At 38.7% G+C, this 18,859-nt stretch overlaps 1 protein-coding gene across 1 annotated transcript in view; it reads left to right on the top strand.

Moving 5' to 3' along the window:
* The window catches only part of kibra (WW and C2 domain containing protein kibra), a 100,236-nt gene that overhangs the window by 4,436 nt on the left and 76,941 nt on the right, over positions 1–18,859 (top strand). Inside the window, exon 2 of the mRNA XM_074098450.1 lies at positions 15,704–15,813. Within this exon, the coding sequence (XP_073954551.1) occupies positions 15,704–15,813 (110 nt within the window). The remainder of the gene's footprint in view (positions 1–15,703; positions 15,814–18,859) is intronic.

Genomic DNA, 18,859 nt, shown 5'->3' with positions numbered 1-18,859 from the left:
AACTGGTGAAAATGATGGCATTGTTCTTTTAGGGCGTTGTTTTAACGATACCTAAGATACGATCTGTAGCTTCTGATGATGCATCTTTTACACCCATTTCCAAGACAGCCTTTGTTTCCATGTAAGATTGTGACACAGAATTTGCATTTGGTTTCGTTCAGGCCTGTTAAGACGTGGAGTATGTCAATGCTTTATCCGGAATTATGTTATGATCCTTTGTCACGATAAAAGGGTTGGCCACATTCTTGTCTTCAGTAATAATGATAACCTTATATTTTTAATTGCTTAAATTTATTTATAGTTTCCGAATGTTTATCAAATTTTAGGCCAATATCACTACAAGCACATTCTATTTAGAGAAAGAAAGGTTAGTATTACGAAACATATCAATCAAGACTACTAATAGTAACAACTCTGAAAGTCAATGGTCATTGCGTACAGTCAAGTTCATAAACTTGTGAGCAAAAATTTTACTATTAAAATATCCTAATACGCTCCTACGCCGTTAACAATAGTCGTGTTCAGATATTTTTGATCAAATTTTTGCTCACATACAATGACAAAATAATAAAACATGTTTCACTCACAGTGTCTTCACACAACCATAAATAAAGGGTAAGAAATACAAATAATATAATACAGAATGATAATCAAAGGTACCCAACTGAAGTTGAAGTTACCCACTAGGTTGTGAAAATACTTTCAGCAGTGTAAATACGAACCGGCAATTACATTTCTCTTTGACACCTCATATTGTAGATACTAAAACTTGTGTATATTAGTGTGATGAGCAAATTACCCGCTCCTTTATGTACTCATTCCCTGAAAAGGATGGACGGTGACAGAATGCGCGTATGCAAAAGTTGGGCGCGTCTCGAGCGAAATAGTGTACAACATTGTTTACTTTGCGCATTCCTCTCAGATAAAGATGTCCTTGGCGGTGTGTGTGCGCATGCGTAGACGCACGCGAGTAGGCCAATTTTACTGGCTTATTCGTGAACGCGATTTTAGTTGAACCCTTTGGTAGATTTTGTCGTTTAATCCGGCTATATTCAGGTTATTTTTATGTTTGGGATTGTAACAGGTTGAAATTTGTCGTACTTAATTAGCATCTTGTAATGTTATAGCCTAGATATTATTTAAATTATCTTCAATGTAGCAATTCGTACGTATTATTAGTTCCTAGTTTTAGAGGGTTCGTTCGTAATTAATAGTAATAAAATACATGGCTGTGTTTTCTTCAATCTTTGTACAGTTACTTAGGCAGACGATTGGGTCAGTATTTCTATCGTATTTATTTATTACCAGCATGAGAAGAAATAAAATGATTACAATTTATGCACAACGATGGAATACCTGCTATTTATGTGTAAGTCAAATGCGTACGTTTCTGATCTGCTATAAGTATAGTAAATCCTCATAGTTTAAAGAAATCGATGATTCAATTTTAACTTAATTGGTGAATAGTTAGACTTTCTAACATAAGCTCAGGCACGTAGTGCAATTAGTTAATGCCATGCTGAATTCTTCATGCAGTTGTTACCTACTGTTCAATGCTTGGAAGGTTTCTTAGAAATATTCGCGGTTTATCAAAGTGTGATGACAGAGTAAAGTTAATGTGTCTAAAATCACGCGTGTTTAAAATTTATCTGTATAAGTATGTGATAAAACGTGTACTGCTCCCGTTTCTAATCGAAATTGGCATTCCACGCTTATCTTTGCCGTCATAAAAGTTAGTTATTTGCTCATAAAACTTTTCACAGTAATAAATATAAAACAAAATGTAAAGAGATTTACTCATTTAAAAACAGTTTTACATAACAAACGCTAATATTTTTTTCTATGCTCCTATAAAAGGTTTGAAGTAAAATTTATAACTCCAATGTTCGATTGAAGATGCTTTTACTATTAATAAAAATGGAGAGATAAACTTGCAAAATATGGTGTGTCGTGTCGACATACCTAGCTGGCTCTGAGTACGGGCCTATGGAATTTCTGTTTGTCTTTCCATATAGGGGACTGTTGATAAATCGTTGATACTCGTCGGCCATAAAACTGATTAACTATTTGCATGATTTGCATAAGATCATTTGGTCACGTCGCCACAGGAGGACGCCCAGACTAGCTTAAGAATGTTGACCATTTAATGTTTCCTCTATAATGAGCATTTAAGATTTAATGTCCACCGTAAAATGTGCGATCCTAATCTGCTGGGTGATAGAACGAAAGCGATTTTTTACCGCTATTCGACTTAAAAACGTCAAATAAAAATTAAATTTGTTATTTAATGTCGCGTACATTAATGCTGATGTAAATTCTTTTATTGGACGGTTAAGATAATCATCTTCTTAGACGCGACTCCACGGCAATGATAAATGTGTCTGCTGCTGTTGGCTAGAATCTAATTTCCGGGGCGTCTCAGCTATCATTTGCAAGCCTACTTTTTCAAAGAAAACATTGTGAAGTTTGTCACTTAAATTGTACCTATGTAATCTTCGTATTGAAAGCGAGAGGTGCGTTTCCTATTGCTAAATCAACGTTCATCGTCATCTTATTTTAATTTTAAATCGATAATTTTAAATAATTGAAATTATACCACGAATGGTTTAAATTCTTCTCGTACAAATACGGAGGCCGCCGGAGGCGAACGGGCACAAATCCTTGATTTTGAATAAATTGTTAGCGGCTCGCGGTTTTGAGCGTGGGCGAAATACGCGACCGGAACATTTCAAACGATATCAGACCTTTTGACATTCTAATATGTACCGTAGCCCCACGAAATAGAAGGCTGTTCGAACTGGCCCGCCCGTAAAACTACGTTGGTAAGCAAAGTGATCGTAAGCGCTGTGGTATGCGAACCACCTGTATACTTAACGACGATAAGGAGCTGACAGAATATGGCCCTGTTGGTTGAGCTCCATTATACGTCAAAAGTGGGCTCGAGCACGTTTACTAAACACGTTTCTAAAAGGCGATTACTTGTACAGACATTACTGAGAATAACTAATTGCTAATCGACGTTTAATGATAGAATATAATAAAGGGGTATCAATTACTTCTAACAATACCAAAGATAATTTTCCAAATTAAACAGTTACAGCATGCCGCCGTAGATTTGCAAGTGCCAGTTTCCTTCCTAACCGAGCTATTAAGAAATATAAATCGCTGCGAAGACTGAACATTTTTCAAGGCACATTCGAGTTGCCCATTCACAAAACAATGGAACGAAGAATTTTGCGAAGCGACGTTCGCAGAAAGCGGGCGTCCCCCATTCATTGCCGCGGCGACGACGTATTCAACGCGCTGGTGTCGCTTATTATTATTATTCCCCTTGATGGCGGCCTTAAGGCTTGGGCCAGTGTCAGTTACGATGACAGGGTTGCGGTTTATTCTGCAGAACGCCAACAGTTTGACAGGAGCAAGAAAATAATTTTGGGAATAAAAATAAAAATAAGTCCTTTTCTGCCGAACGCTGTTGCAGGAGTCACGACACACTACGACAAAGACAAAACATGTTATTATTGGTTAGAACTATAGTCTTATGTTATTAGAGGATATAAAATCGCACAGAATGACAATAAAAGGAGAATATACATAACGAAGGAGGGATTTAAAGTTAACAGGGCGAGGAATATAAGGGGGAGGAGGTCATACAAAGAGGATGACAGCTTCGAACATTCGAAAAATAAATGATCAAGACAGCCTTCATCTAAACCACATTCACACAAAGAGTTGTCTTTCACACGGATCTTGTGAAGAAAAACAGGAGTACATGAGTGGCCCAGTCTCAGTCTACATATTGTTGACGTGGTTGCTTTATTAGCGGCACGGAATTTAAAGAACCAGGGTTTGGCGGGAACATTATCTTGGACATCAGAGTAGTGAAGTCCTTTCATCTGACTAGATCTTGTCCAGTGAGCGAGCCAATCTGAATCCAGTCGATCCTTAGCTAGAGAGGTCAAATCATGGGAATAGCACCTGAACTGGTCTAGGCAGCCTGAACGGGTCGCATCTTTAGCAAGCTGATCGACGGTCTCGTTGCCCCGGATTCCAATATGACTTGGGATCCAGGCCAACGAAACTCTCACATTCTTACCAGAGAGTCCATTAAGAATTTGCTTAATTTGAAGAATGACCGGGAATTTAGATTTACTACGCAATTGATTAGACATTATGGCTTGTAGGGCGCTTTTGGAGTCTGAAAAAACTACGCAATTATTAAGATTGTGCGAGTCTATATATTTCAGGGCCTCGAAAATTGCCACCGCCTCGCCAGTAAATACAGATGAGTATATCGGCAATTTATAGCTCAAAATAATCTTGAATCTGGGTATCCAGACAGCAGATCCTACACAACCCTGGCTTGGAAGCTGTGAAGCATCCGTGTAGATAGAGGTCCAGTCAGGCCAGTCTCTAGCAATGACACGACTTAAGTCTAGGTTAGGGGAGGGGGATTCTCTATTAATACCAAGGTCAAGTGAGATATTAGGGCGGAACATGATAGCATCATATGGGGTTTCAAAAAGAGGGTTTATTAACCTACACTGAAATATAGGGCACGGAAGACGAGTTATTTTTACGAAACTATTGACCAGACAGGGGGGTCCTTGTGAACCCAGTAAGGAGAGGCAGAGATTAATTCAGAAAGAGACCGAAGTTTAGGGATTAGAGGGTGGGAAGAAGATTGCATAATTTTGATGACATATTTATCAGAGAGGAATTGTCTTCGAATAAAGAGGGGAGGGTCGACACACTCAATTTGGAGAGCATTTGTGGGAGATGATTTCATCGCTCCAATCACTAAACGAAGACTTTTATATTGGATTTTATCCAGGGAACTTAAACAAAATTTATTACAAGGCTCTAAGAGAAAGGACCCATAATCAAAGTGACTGCGGATGAGGGCATTATATACAAGTTTTTGAGTGTATGGGTGTGATCCCCACCATACGCCAGACAAAGAACGAATGATGTTCAAGTTCCTCTCACATTTCTTCGCAGTATGATTGATGTGATGTACACCTGACATTTTGGTATCAAGCCAAACGCCAAGAAATTTGACCTTATCCTGAGCAGGTATACGGGTACCATCACAACCAATAGGGATATCTGGAATGGACCTTTTACGGGTGAATGGGACTACTGCGCATTTTGGGACAGAAAGAGACAGGCCATGCTCTATTAACCACACATTCAAATAGTGAAGTGCCGAAGAAAGGGGAGGGACAGCATCGGAAATATTGGGAACTACGGAATATAAACAAATGTCATCAGCATACTGAAGGATGTTACAAAATGAATTTACTGACAATTCCAAATCATAGGTATATAGGCTATACAAAAGAGGACTAAGGACAGAGCCCTGAGGGAGGCCCTTATAGACCACTCTGGGGGGGAGGGAGACATTATAAGATGAGATAAGGACTGATCTGGCCAAAAGAAAGTTGATTGTGAAGTCAACTAACCTCTCCGGAAAACTCAGATGGTGCAACTTTTGCCTGAGAAGAGGGAGAAGTACGTTATCGTATGCAGAGGAGATATCTAAAAAGACCCCCACTACAGACTCACCTTTGGAGAACGCAAGGCGAATGTCGGTTGTGAAAATGGAGAGACTATCCATCGTACCGAGTCCTTTACGGAATCCAAACTGACTTTTGGCCAGAAGGCCCTTACTTTCTGCCAGCCATTCTAGACGGTTTTTAATAAGATGCTCTAAAATTTTTGCTAAAGCAGACGATAAAGCAATGGGGCGATGACCTGAAGGGTCATTACATAATTTTCCTGCCTTTAAGATGGGGACAACTATTTGCAATTTCCATTCCTCAGGAGGGGAACCAGAGAGAAAGATATTGTTTATAATCCCAAGGAAGAATTGTTTAGAATTTGAACTGGAGTTAACTACAAAGGAGTAAGGGATCCCGTCCACGCCAGGGGATGAATCCTTAAGCTGATCGGTGGCTGTAAGGAATTCCTCCATAGTAAAAGGGGCGTCGAAAGAACTAAGGGTAGAAGAAGAGGGAAGAGACCAGACTGGAGATATTTCCTCAATGGATGGGACAGAGGGGGGTGCTAACTTTAGAGCGAATGTTTCAATCCACTCTGAAGGATCATTTGATAGATTTGATTTCGGGGTAAAAGCGCCACGAAAGCGCCTGATACCTTCCCAGACTAAAGAGGAGGGGGAATTAGGAGAGAGACATTCACAGAATTTTTGCCAACCTAGCCTTTTTTTATTTTGGAGGAATTTGGAGGTTTCCTCTGCTACTTTCTGGTAATGCAAATAGTTCTCCCTCGACAAGTTGGTAGAAAGGAGAGCTTCAGCTTCTCTGCGCTTTTTAACAGCCGCAAGGCATTCAGCGTCCCACCATGGAGGAAAAGGGATCTTTTTTGAAGGATTTTTTTTTAAAGGAATTGATTTGTCAGCCGCAGACAGAAGAGCTTTTTTAAATCTTTCATACACTGAGGATACATTATTGGGGTCAGGGGAAGGAATAAGAGATATTTCCTCGTCTAAGGCAGATCTAAAATTGGGCCAGTCTGCTTTTTTGGTTTGATATTTGAGACGAGGAGGGAAATAAAAGGTGGGAATCGGGTCAGGAAATGATACCTTGATGGGGAAATGGTCACTCCCCAATGTGGAGGGGATCACTTGCCAAAAGAGTCTAGAAGAAATTGAGGGAGAACATAAAGTAAGGTCAACAGCACTTTTTGGGTTTTGGGAAGGAAGCACACGCCTTGTTGGGGAACCATCATTCAGGACACATAGATTAAAGTGATCAAAAAGGTCAAGAAAAGCAGAAGAAATTGAGTCACTAGTATGGGAGCCCCAAGAGGTATGATGTACATTAAAGTCTCCTAGTATGATGATGGGGGGAGGGATGGAAGACAAGATGGAGGAGAGCTCAGCAATCATACCTGGATGGGGATCAGGGATATAGAGAGACAGAAAGGAAGTATTATTAACCCTTACAGCAACTGCACTAATAAAGTCGCTATGAGGGGGGATGGGAATATGACTAAAAATAATAGAGCGGGCAACTAATATAGCTGCACCACCATAGCCATCCCTCCTATCATCCCGGAGACAGGCAAAACCATGCACTCTAAAAATAGAGTTAGGTTTCAGCCAGGTCTCCTGAATGGCTAGGAGGAAGGGTTTATGTTTATTAATCAGATAGATCAGTTCATTTTTTTTATTGTAGATACTACGACAGTTCCACTGGAGGAGAGCTTGGGCCATTTTGTGAGGAAACAAGAGATAACAGTTGGTTCAATTTATGATGCATGTTGTTCGGTAAACCGGAGTCAGAAAAGCGTGACAAAATGTTAATTAGTGTGTTGAGCAGAAGCTCAATGAGATTATCATTAGGGGAGTTAGGCTCTTGATTTAGTGCACAACCATTAGGTTGGGAGGAAATGGGATCACGGACAATATTATTATGGGCAATTCTGTCATAACCTGGGTTACACGGAGGAGTATGAGTTTTTCTATGAACTAAAATAGTTTTCCGGTATGATTGGGATGAGGATGGAGCTTGAGAATGAGATTGTGATTGAGGGAAAGGGGGAGTATTATTAAATGAACCAGGGGAGGGAGAATTCAAAGTCTCAGAGAAGGTCTTTCTTACCTGAGGGAAGCGAGCAGAGGATTCAATGTAGGAAAGGTTTTCCTGGGACATCACCATTTTAATATTGCGCTGCCTTTGTTGTTCTGGGCAAGAAATGTCATTAGCACAGTGGTTACCAAAGCAAAATAGGCATTTAAGTGTAGGAGAATTACAATTTTCACCAATATGGTCAAGAGAGCATTTATAGCACCTAGATTTGGATCTGCACTGAGCTTTGACATGGCCAAAACGGCAACAGTTGTTGCATTGGATCGTTGGTAGGAGGTAACACTCCACAGGCAAACTGTTGTAGAAGCAGAAGACCTTTGGAGGCAGACTACGGCCACTGAATGTAAGTACCACTGATCGAGTAGGAGTCCACGTGGGAGAATTATTCTCACCAATGGATTTCCTACTTAATCTGCGGGCCTTAATCACGCGTCCGAAGCCCTGGGGGACAGTCACATTTTCCACCACCTCCTGCATCGACCACTCAGGAGAGATATCCCTAATAATGCCCATACGGGTCACGTGGAATGTGGGAACAACTGCAGTATACTCTGCTGAGGTAAGGGCAGGATGTAATAGGAAATTGTTTGCATGTTCCGCCGAATCAAACTCGACTGAAAAACGGTTGCGCCCGATTCTTTTCACTCCGTCCCTAACAACGCCGTAGATATTGTTTCTATATAAGAAATGCCCGAAATTTATAGCCCTTAAAGCAGTACCTGAGGCTGGGTCACTCTCTGTTCTCTGGACGTTAATAATAAAGGGGCCAGAGTCTTCTGTTGAATATGATGACTTCAGCTTTTCGAAATCCGGATGTGTGAATGTCGTTTCGTAGGAAACTGCAGGAGAATCGGATTTTTTGGCAGGAGGGACATCGGGATCGACTAAAGGTCTTTTACCGAGCAGAGGAGTTTGAGGCGCATGAGCTGCCTGGTTTGGAGGGATACGGGAACAGTCAGGCCCACCACCGGGATCTGGATCCAAAGGATCCAGGTCCATGTTAAAACTACCAGAAACACTTACACTAGGACACTCACAAACAAATCTAAATAACTACAGGATAACAACAGCGGTTCTAGCACGAAAAAACTCCGAAATACTAAAACCGAAACACAACGCTTGCTACCACCATAAACGCTGACAGCAGAATCCCCCTTTGTTTTATTATTTTTCTTTGCAAAATAAATATTATATCTGCAAATAAAACTATAATATAAACTCCTGGTGTCGCTTACTTGTTTAACCATACCATCCGGTCCTGTCAACTGTCAAACACATCGTTCTAATAACAGCAGTGAATGAAACCACTTGAGTATTATTGCTAATGTTTAACTTTCTATCGCTGGGAAAGTACCTATCATTTGTGAAGTCGCGGAGCCACGGACTAACGTAGTTACTGACCATTAGCAACATTGCTGGCATACTGGCAGGGTCTTTGTAATTGCCAACTACCTAAAGCTACAACTACGTGCTAATATAAATTCTAAAGTTGTCCAATTACTGCTGTTTTGTACTGTTCTCTAAAGCTATTTGTTGTGTAGTTACACTGTTAATGCTCTACAAGGAATCTCTTCCCATAAAAATGCCTTTAAAGTATATGGCGGTATGATGGAGCAAGTTTGAGATGCTTTGCGGAATACACGCGCATCATTAGAGAGGTATTATAAATACCACTAACTATAACGATTCAACTACTTTTTAATTCTGCTATAGATATAGGCAGAGCGGAAATAAGTTAGGATAGGAGGGAGTCCAAACTGACTCTAAAACCAGAATATAAGGGAGTGAGTTTAACGTAATAACAATTATGAATTCCTAGATCGTTGCGATAGTGCAAAGCAAGAGCAATTCGTCATTGTATCGAGACATTATTTAGACTGGGTTTCGTGTTATAGTAGCTGAGCGGAACGCGGTCGTGATACCGTGATATTGTGTAGCCGGCGACGACGGCGTGACGAAGGCGGCTGGCATGCGTCGTGAATCAGAGGGAAACCTTATATATTCTCTGTTTATGCAATGCAATCCGCTGTCCGTCCATCCGTCACTTGGAGACACCGTGCAACATTTGAACAGGTCTAACCACTTCCGAATGTGCAGGTTTACTCTGATGAGTTTTTACGCGTTAGCTATTTCGATGACCTGATCTAGACTAGTTGGAAAGAAAGTCAAGGTTCATCTTAGCATATTATGACGTTGGAATCTGTGTAAGTCTTGGGGCATTTGTTTTTAACGTGTGAAGTAAAATTTTAACGCAACGCAAATCCCTTTGTTGAATAGAAGTACCTAGAAGTTAAACTAACTTTTATTTATAATCCGAAACACGTATTTAAATGATACCATCAAGAGCTAAAATACATTCACAACAGCTGCTGTCATTTTATGTCTGAGTTCTTGACTCTTCCTTCGTGCATTAAGGTTATTAAAAGATGTTTGCACTTAAAGCAATAAATGCCTAAAAGGCGTTCTGTATCGATAATATTCAAGACGGACGACTGTTTGGTCTTAACATTGTAACGCTAAAGTGGGAATAATGAATGTTTTAACAGAAATCATTTTGAATTCCTGAGCATTCAACGAATATGATATGTATGAAGGACACATGAATACATGCGGTCGCAAGACGACTCTGATGTATGGGCGTTACACGTCTCAGTCTCGACACAACACACTTCACACTAAAGGCGCTGGAATGTCATTTGTCAATGATCGAATAACGTGTGACGTCAAAGCGACACATTAGCTCCCCGTCCGCATGCCATCACACTATTATCGTAATTTTAACCACTTTCAAAAGATTGCTGCAGCAATTTGGGGAATAAATTGGGTGATAGGTCATGACGTAAGGCGTAAAAAATGTTTATGTATGCGGTTGCTGCTTTAATGCATGGTTCGGTACAGATACGAAATTTTATATTCATGGATTGGATCATCCGGTCGGCATGCTTCGTCGAACTCATTGCAAGTTGTGTTTAATTTGATTATAACCGCGCTGTAGCAATGTGTCAGCGATATGGAATGCGAGAGGAAATCACGTTGACCCCTAAACACGCTTCCTTTTTTGGACATCGGAAAGTCTGTAATCATCCTGTCCGTGAGTTTGCTGTTTAAGCAATGTCTGTGAGGAATACGTACGGCCACAAATAAGCGTATGTGTATGACATCACAGCACGGCCGTAGAATTATTTTGTTCTATTGAGGAACAACTCACCTAGCGTTATTATCCTTAGCGTTGTCCACTGACACAGTTACAGATGACGGATTATCTTACCGCCGACAAAAATCTAAGTAGGGCAATGCCCTCTCTGGGAGTAAAGGAATAAAAAACCCGAGATTGTTCCCAAAGCCCAAGGGAATGTGCATTAAACGGGCCATCCGGATTAAAATATTTCCCTGGTGGTATATATAGAGCATTGGTGTGTGTGTCGGTCTGTTGGTCTGGTCGGTCGATGTGTGAGACAGCGTGGCACCGCCTCCGACCAGACGGGATCCAAGTTTACTGTTATCCAGGATTTGGTGTCGTATCTACTTGTGGAATTCCAGTAACATTAGACGGTGTCCATCATATAGCACTATAATCTTTCAACATAATTAACCAACAGTTTGTTTCCTGGAAACGCTCTGAGTGTTTCAGTACAGAACAGCTTTATTTTAATGCATCTAACTCAAACATCTACATAGTTACACTACGAGTAGGTAAGTATTCTTCTACGTATAAGCAAAGTCTAATTTTCACTGTGGTATAAGTATTTTACCGCTACCTATCTGTTGGTATATCTAGTTATTGACTTTCGGTTTTCTATTCAGAACAATTTATACAATGAAACAAACAAGATATTATCGCGATCGCTTTTTTAAATATAATATTAGGGATATACATAGTTAGTGACTTCTTTTATAAATTCACATAACTTGCGCACAACTATATTTTGGCTGCGAATATCTCACTCAGATTCTCTAAGGTATATTTAGAAGGACCAAATGGGATTAAATAGAGCCTTTGAAACTCGTCACCAGGAGCAAGTACAGTACGAACCTTCACATCTATTTGCGGCGGCCGACAGTACATTGGCCTTCTGCTGTGCTATTTTCCAATGAGACCCGATTCGATGACATATCGAACAGAAATGCTTACGAATTAAACATTAAGTGGTAAAATTAATTCAAAGGGTAACATAGATTAGTCATAGTTTTATCCGTTTTTAACGGCGTAGAAGCGTGTTCAGATATTTTTGTTGAAATTTTTGCTCACAAGTTTATGAATTCGACTGTATATTAGAACTTACCAACAGGTCCCCAAATTTTGACATCACACCAAGGTGTGATGCAAGCACACATGCCTCTGTCTGTGTAATGTTTATCAGTGTGGGCTAGGGATTCCGTGACAGGGGTCACCATTTCCGAGAATTTTACTCGACTTGACATCCCGCTGACAGGACTGGTTTTGCCGTTCGAAGACGCAACATAGTAGCGATAGCTATCCCACTCCCTCGCACAAAGTTGCTGCTTTCTCGGTCTAAAGCGGTGTGTTCGATGCGCACACGCACGCGCCCTCTATCCTCTTTCGATAAGACTGATCGTGTTTTGAAATGGACGCCGAACGTTCGGTAGCTGCGAGGCAGTCGAAAAGCCATTGAAGTAGACAAGGAATTGTAATTTGCTTGAGTGAATTATGTTCTGCTGCGAAGTACCTAACTCTTATACACTATGCTGAATTATTCTACAGCTGTAGAGCTGAATGATTATAGATATGTAGGTACCTTAAGATCTTTTACTATTACATACATTTGGTGATTTGGAACACGAACAAAGTATTTTGGGGTTTTCATAAACGTAAAAAGTGTAAAGATGGGGAAGGGGTTTCTAAAATTCCCAAAATAATAATAAACACATCATAAAAACATGCTCCTCTGACCCTTGACGTGCACTAAATATCAAAGTACTTTACCTGTTTTGTTGCAATTTCATAAATACTTAACTGGATGTTATCACGCAAACGTCGAAAGCGTCAATTTTAAATGCACGAACTGGACATAAAGGTGGTCAATTAAACCAAAGAATCTTACTTAATAACCGACTACCGTATAAATGCCATATTAAAAGCCGAGAGAACCGTTAAGTGCGATGCGTATGCGACTCGAGGTTTTGTCGATTTCGTCACAATCGGAAAAGTGGACCCGCTTTTTTTAAGTGGGTTGTGTGGTGAATCATTGGGCTCGAATCGGGTGAGGTTTAAGTTGATCAGTGGGTTTATTTTGCACAGCTGAAGCGGAAACTCCTACATTTTAAACGTATTAATGTCATCTATTCCTCTGCTACATTTGTTGACTTTTAGAACGAGGTTTGTTCGCGGCTCCACTAGCTTGGACCATTAGATTTTAATTAAAATTAAGTACTTAAATAAATTCCTGAATTGTAGTAAATCCCATGAAAACTCCTAAAATTTTACCATTGTGATTTAGCGATTTACCGTGCGTACATCGCGATCCCGTGACAATACTGGAACATAAATAAACTATACGTTCCCGAAATAAAACTATAATTATTTACCTACATATTATTAGGTAACAAATTGTATCCAGGTCACCCACCCTTTTTTTTTTAACACAAACAAATTTTATAACAATTGTAGGAATAAGTATGATAGGTAGGCGGCCATCCATTATTACTTCACACCCATTTTGATCATGTTTTTTTTCCATCAAAGTAACACCGCATTTTCTAAACGCAATGTTGTAGTCGTAGCACCCTCTACTGGTTATCATTAATTATTCTCTATACTGTAGAGTGCACACAGCATGCCTGCATTTATCTGCATAGCTACAACTCGAAACCAGACCTTGCACCTGTTCCGATACTATGTACAGTCAAGTGCAAAAATAAGTATCTATTCGATACACTCAAATATGTTACTGCGGCCTTATTGCGTCAGAATAAGAGTCCGTGGTACTTATTTTTGAAACTTTGAATAAGTACATATTTTTACACTTGATTGTACCTGCGCTACGCGCAATTTAAGTAATGGCTATGATTTGATTTTAAGATATAAAAGTCAATATGCAGCCGACAAGGTTATTGTTTTGTAGGAAAATGTCATGACGGGCATAGACGTAGTGCCACGAAAGTTGGCCCAACTATCCAAGTTTTAAGGCTGGCTGGCTACACTTTGCTATATTTTATTGTAAATAGCTAGAGTGACGCAAAAATTGGATGTAAAAGAGTAAGTAGGTAATATTGTAGATTATTTCCGATGAATAAAAATAAATATTTTCAAAATAAAATTAATGCATGTTCCGAAGTAAGTAAAATCATAAATCAGCTATTTCTGCACTCTGCGGCATTCGTTATGTACTAGGCTTTTTACATAGGTTGGAGATACCTTAATCAACACGTTTCCATGTTTATCGAGACGGTATAGATGGTATAGAGACGTTGTATACAACAGAGCCTTTTCTTATAATATGATTCCAAATTGGAAACCATTGATTATTTCTTGTTGCTACATTTCTCAAGCATCAAAAGTAAAGTTAAAAATCCATTGTAGGTACACTTTTCCAAACATAAATCAAATTACTGGACCATATTCAAAACAAAATCACCAGTGAAATGATCAGGTAGAAAGATTCAAAATAAGTGGTAGCTTATTATTTGGAGCTAATGATGGTTCTGTGTTGTATTTAATAGCTCTGTATAGTCGTGGGAAAAGTTCACTTGCCATCTGGTTTCTTTTAAGTCTGTTAAGTTTAATTTGATATTGCTCGGTGCGTTTGGGCCGGAACTTAATTTGATTAATTTATTTTCGGTTAATTGCTTCACATTCTTATTTGGGTTAAGGAGAGATACAAATTAAAGCTTTTTTAAATATTTTTCGAGGGTAGAATCTTGATAACATAGTACATACTGCCTGTTTGCCTATATTCTATTAAATAAATTGTCTTCTCTTAACTAGGTTAGCTGGAAGAGATCCCTTTTTAGGGATAAGTTCGCCTTTGCTCTCCTTTCTGTGTATTTGTACAGAGTTTACATATATACATAATCCTACTAATATTATAAATGTGAAAGTGAAGTGAGTGAGTATGTTTGTTACTTCTTCACGCTGAAACTGCTGGACGGATTTGGATGAAATTTGGCAAAAAGTTAGTTTATAACCTAGATTAAAACATAGGATAGTTTTTAACCTGATATTCCCACGGGATAGGGATAAAATCTCTAAATAACAACCGCTGACCTTAGAGTCATAAAATTTGCTATGTAGATAGCTGGACATCTGGAATAAAAAATAGCCTACTTTTTATTCCGATATTCCCACGGGATAGGGATAAAATCTGGGACTGGAAACAACAACCGCTGGGCTTAGAGTCATGAAATTTGACCATGATTGTTCTTATGAAACGTCAATGAAAACAACTATTTAATTTTCGGGAATTCCCATGGGAATTTTAAAAATCCCGGAATTTCAATTCAGCTGCTGGACCTAATGATTTACGTGAGCGAAGCCGCGGGTAAACACTAGTATTTATTTATAAATGTGAAAGTATGTTTGTTACTCCTTCACGCTGAAACGGCTGGACGGATATGGATGAAATTTTGTATGTAGATAGCTGGACATCTGGAATAAATTAATAGGCTACTTTTTATTCCGATATTCCCACGGGATACGGATAAAATCTCGAAACTTGTTGATGCTAAAACAATGGGCTTAAAGTCATGAAATTTGAAATGATATTTTTAATGTGACGTCAATGAAAACCACGATTTAAAACCATTTTTTACTCTAGTGACAATTCAATCTGCTAACGTTATACTTTACTACCTGAAGATAGCATCAATTTTCGTTCATTCTATTACGAATAAATTAGCTAGCTTGTTTTTAAATTCATCAATTCCTTTTAACATTTAACGTCAACATACAAAAGATGGCAACAATGTTATATGAAAAATCTCTTCCTTTATGTCAGCTATTTGTCCACCCTTAAAAGCCTTGGTATTACATAGAGCATCTATGCCTTTTAATCGTAATGGTCTGAAAGAGGACAAATGCTACACATGAGTAGAATTTTGGCCTTGTATTAATAAATTCGTCATTGCAGATATACGAAGCCTCAGACGTTCGCGGACTGCATTGGCAATGAGCTCCCTCTGGGTTGGGAGGAGTCCTACGATCCACAGATCGGCCCGTACTACATCAACCACGTCAGTCGTAAGTATCTTACAATATTATTATTAGTTAGTAACGATAGTATATTTTATACATTCTATTGAATTAGCGATTTCATACTTAGACAGTGTTGGAAGACAACTAAAATTAATCTATATGTTATCAATGTAGATTAGAGACGTAAAACATTCTTTATTTTCATTTAATACGATCGGGTATTTAAACCACGGCAGCACCCTTGCCCACGATTTAAGAAATAAAAACATTCTGATTGTAATAGATTGCCTTAAATTATACTTAAATTGACACCCAATACATTTCTGACACCTCTATCCAAGTCTCATTTTCATTCAATTCAGTCCTCAACGTTGTTGCAAATTGCATATTATCACAAACCCATATTTCATGCGTTACAAAGAAACTGTTTATTACATGTAGGCTTATTTATGATCAGTATTATTTAGTATTCCGATTATTTAGTATGGCGGATGAAAAATTGTCTACGCGGGGGGCTCATGAAGGAGCTCAGTTATTCTGTATGAATTATGGATCAACTTGATTCATGTCTAGCTCGCCTGTAGAATGTAAGAAGCAAGGGACTCTGGACGGATCATAAAGTTGGTAATGTTTAAGTAAAGTAAAAAGAGTAGTTGACATAAAGTAGCTCCCGTGGTTACACCCAAAGCCTCGGGCAAGTCGAAATATTTGTACCTTACGTTGTGTCCTAGTATAATATATGGTTAGGTAATAAATAAGGATTTATAAAAAAATATAATTAAATCTCTTATTGTGAAATGCTTACCTTAGATCAATTTTTTTCAAACTCGTCTAACTTTTGGATGTGAAGCAATGGCAGCGTACACTCGAATGGCAGCGAATCTAGCCTAGCCGGTAACAACCAGTAACGGTACGCGAACGCAGGCTCGCGTATATTTTCGCACGACACGCGCATTCCTATGCATTATTTATAAGACTGCTGGGAGCTTTCCGCCATTTTCTCAAGTTTTTCAACCTCCGATAGGACCACCCGGCTTATCAACGATCATCGCAGGATAGTGGCTTGTTAGACCGTTTTGTGAAGTAGCTTGGGAAAGGTTGAAGCAATTGAATATCTAAGGCTCCTTTAAAAAAGTATTGTGTGTGTGACTCTATGTTTCTAGATAAACGTCTTTAGGTAAAATTTTAGACATCAAGTTAAGGCTCTGATGTCGATAAGTATTTTTGAAAGTTCTAGGTTAGATGAATGATTTAGAAAATATAGTTTAATTTTTTGGTAAATATATTTTTAGATAAAAACAATCACGTCATAATAATAATATGTCGAAACAAACATGTTATTTCCTGTCATTCGAGAGAATTAGATATTAATATTAAAATTAATTCGCGTTGTATCAGAATTTTAAATGCTGGAATCAAACCAGTTGGAAATATTTTACGTTGACTTTACGCAAAATATTTCGATGATCAAGTTTACCTACGTTTTAATCAATTCATCGAATGTCAAAACAATTTATAATGACAATAATAAAATAATTTAGAATCGCTTTCACGATTAGATACTTTGAATCTAAATAAACGAATTTAATAAGTTTTTCACGTAATTCTGCTGCATGTAGTTATTACTATACTTATAATGTTTTCTAAAGTAAACTCATTCAAAGTAAAACAAGAGGTCGTAAATATAAAACTATAAACTTCAGATTAAGCATAAATTATTGCCAGCTGAAAATATATTGGAATGAAACGAATAAAACTGATTATGTCTCGAATACTTTAATTTAATCCGAACATGTTGGGTAAATTGAGTCCTTATTTACGGTGTTGTCGTTTGCGCGGTGTTGCCATAAGTTAGCTGGTACATGCTTGCACGCAGGGGGGCTACTACGAATTTCGAAAATCGAAGTTCGTATCGTACCGTCCCTCTCACTCTCGTGTTAATATAAACTTCAGCGTAACGGCAAGATACGATGGTTGAATTTGCACTTCGTATAGTATAGAGCCAGGTTCTGCTTCGCATTTGCTTATGGCATGGCGATATTGCCATGTTGCTGCGCATTTTATGGGGACCCAGATTATAAATAACACATCCTGTATTTAATTGACCTTCGGAATGTGATTTTAAATTTTCAACGTTTATTTTGAACAGCAATAAAAAAGCTATAGGTGTAAATGACGGTTGACGGTAAGAATCAAATATACACGCTATGTTCACGCTATAAAATGTTTTTAGGGATCCGGAGCCAAAATGGCAAAAACGGAACCCTTACAGTTTCGCCATGTCTGCCTGTCTGTCTGTCCGTCCGCGGCTTTTCTCAGAGAGCTGTAATTTTGCACGGATATATATGTAAACTATGTCGGCAAAATGGTACAATACTCGTAAAAAAAATATTTTTTTAGGGTACGGTGACTGTACCACCACCAGTATCTGACACAACAAGCGTGCATAAATATCTGATACGACTCTATTTCTAGGGCCGGAAGGACGTACCGTGTCAGATATTTTTGCACGCTCCGCTGTGGCAGATATTAATGCTGGGGACTGTACCTCCCATAGACTTAAAAGTGGGGGTGATTTTTTTTTCTCATCCAACCCTATAGCGTGGGGTATCGTTGGATAGGTCTTTTAAAACCATTAGGGGTTTACTAAGACGATTTTTCGATTTATGGTTTTTTTTGCGAAATATTCAACTTTAAATTGCAAATTTTCATTAAAATCGAGCGCCCCCCCCCTCTAAAATCTAAACAGGTGGGTGGAAAATTAAAAAAAAATCAGGATGGTAGTAAGTATATCAAACTTTCAAGGAAACTATAACGGCTAAGTTTGCTTGAGAATTATTAGTAGTTTTACTCTTAAATAGCAGCCTATAAGGTATAAAATATACCTAAACTTGGAAGATTCCGTATAAAATACGAAATCCTTAGAAAATATTACTTAATTTTTTCGTAGTGGCTACGGAACCCTATTTTGAGCGTGTCCGACACGCTCTTGGCCGGTTTTAACTCTGTTGACTGCATAATACTGCAGAATTCCCTATATCTTCGGCTCTTCCCCTTTTCTAGTTAATTGCCAGATTGAACATATGCAAAT

The sequence above is a fragment of the Choristoneura fumiferana genome, chromosome 15 (assembly GCF_025370935.1).
Source record: "Choristoneura fumiferana chromosome 15, NRCan_CFum_1, whole genome shotgun sequence".
Classification (NCBI taxonomy): domain Eukaryota; kingdom Metazoa; phylum Arthropoda; class Insecta; order Lepidoptera; family Tortricidae; genus Choristoneura; species Choristoneura fumiferana.
The sequence above is the reverse complement of the archived record's forward strand: the minus strand, read 5'-3'. Positions and strand labels throughout refer to the sequence as shown.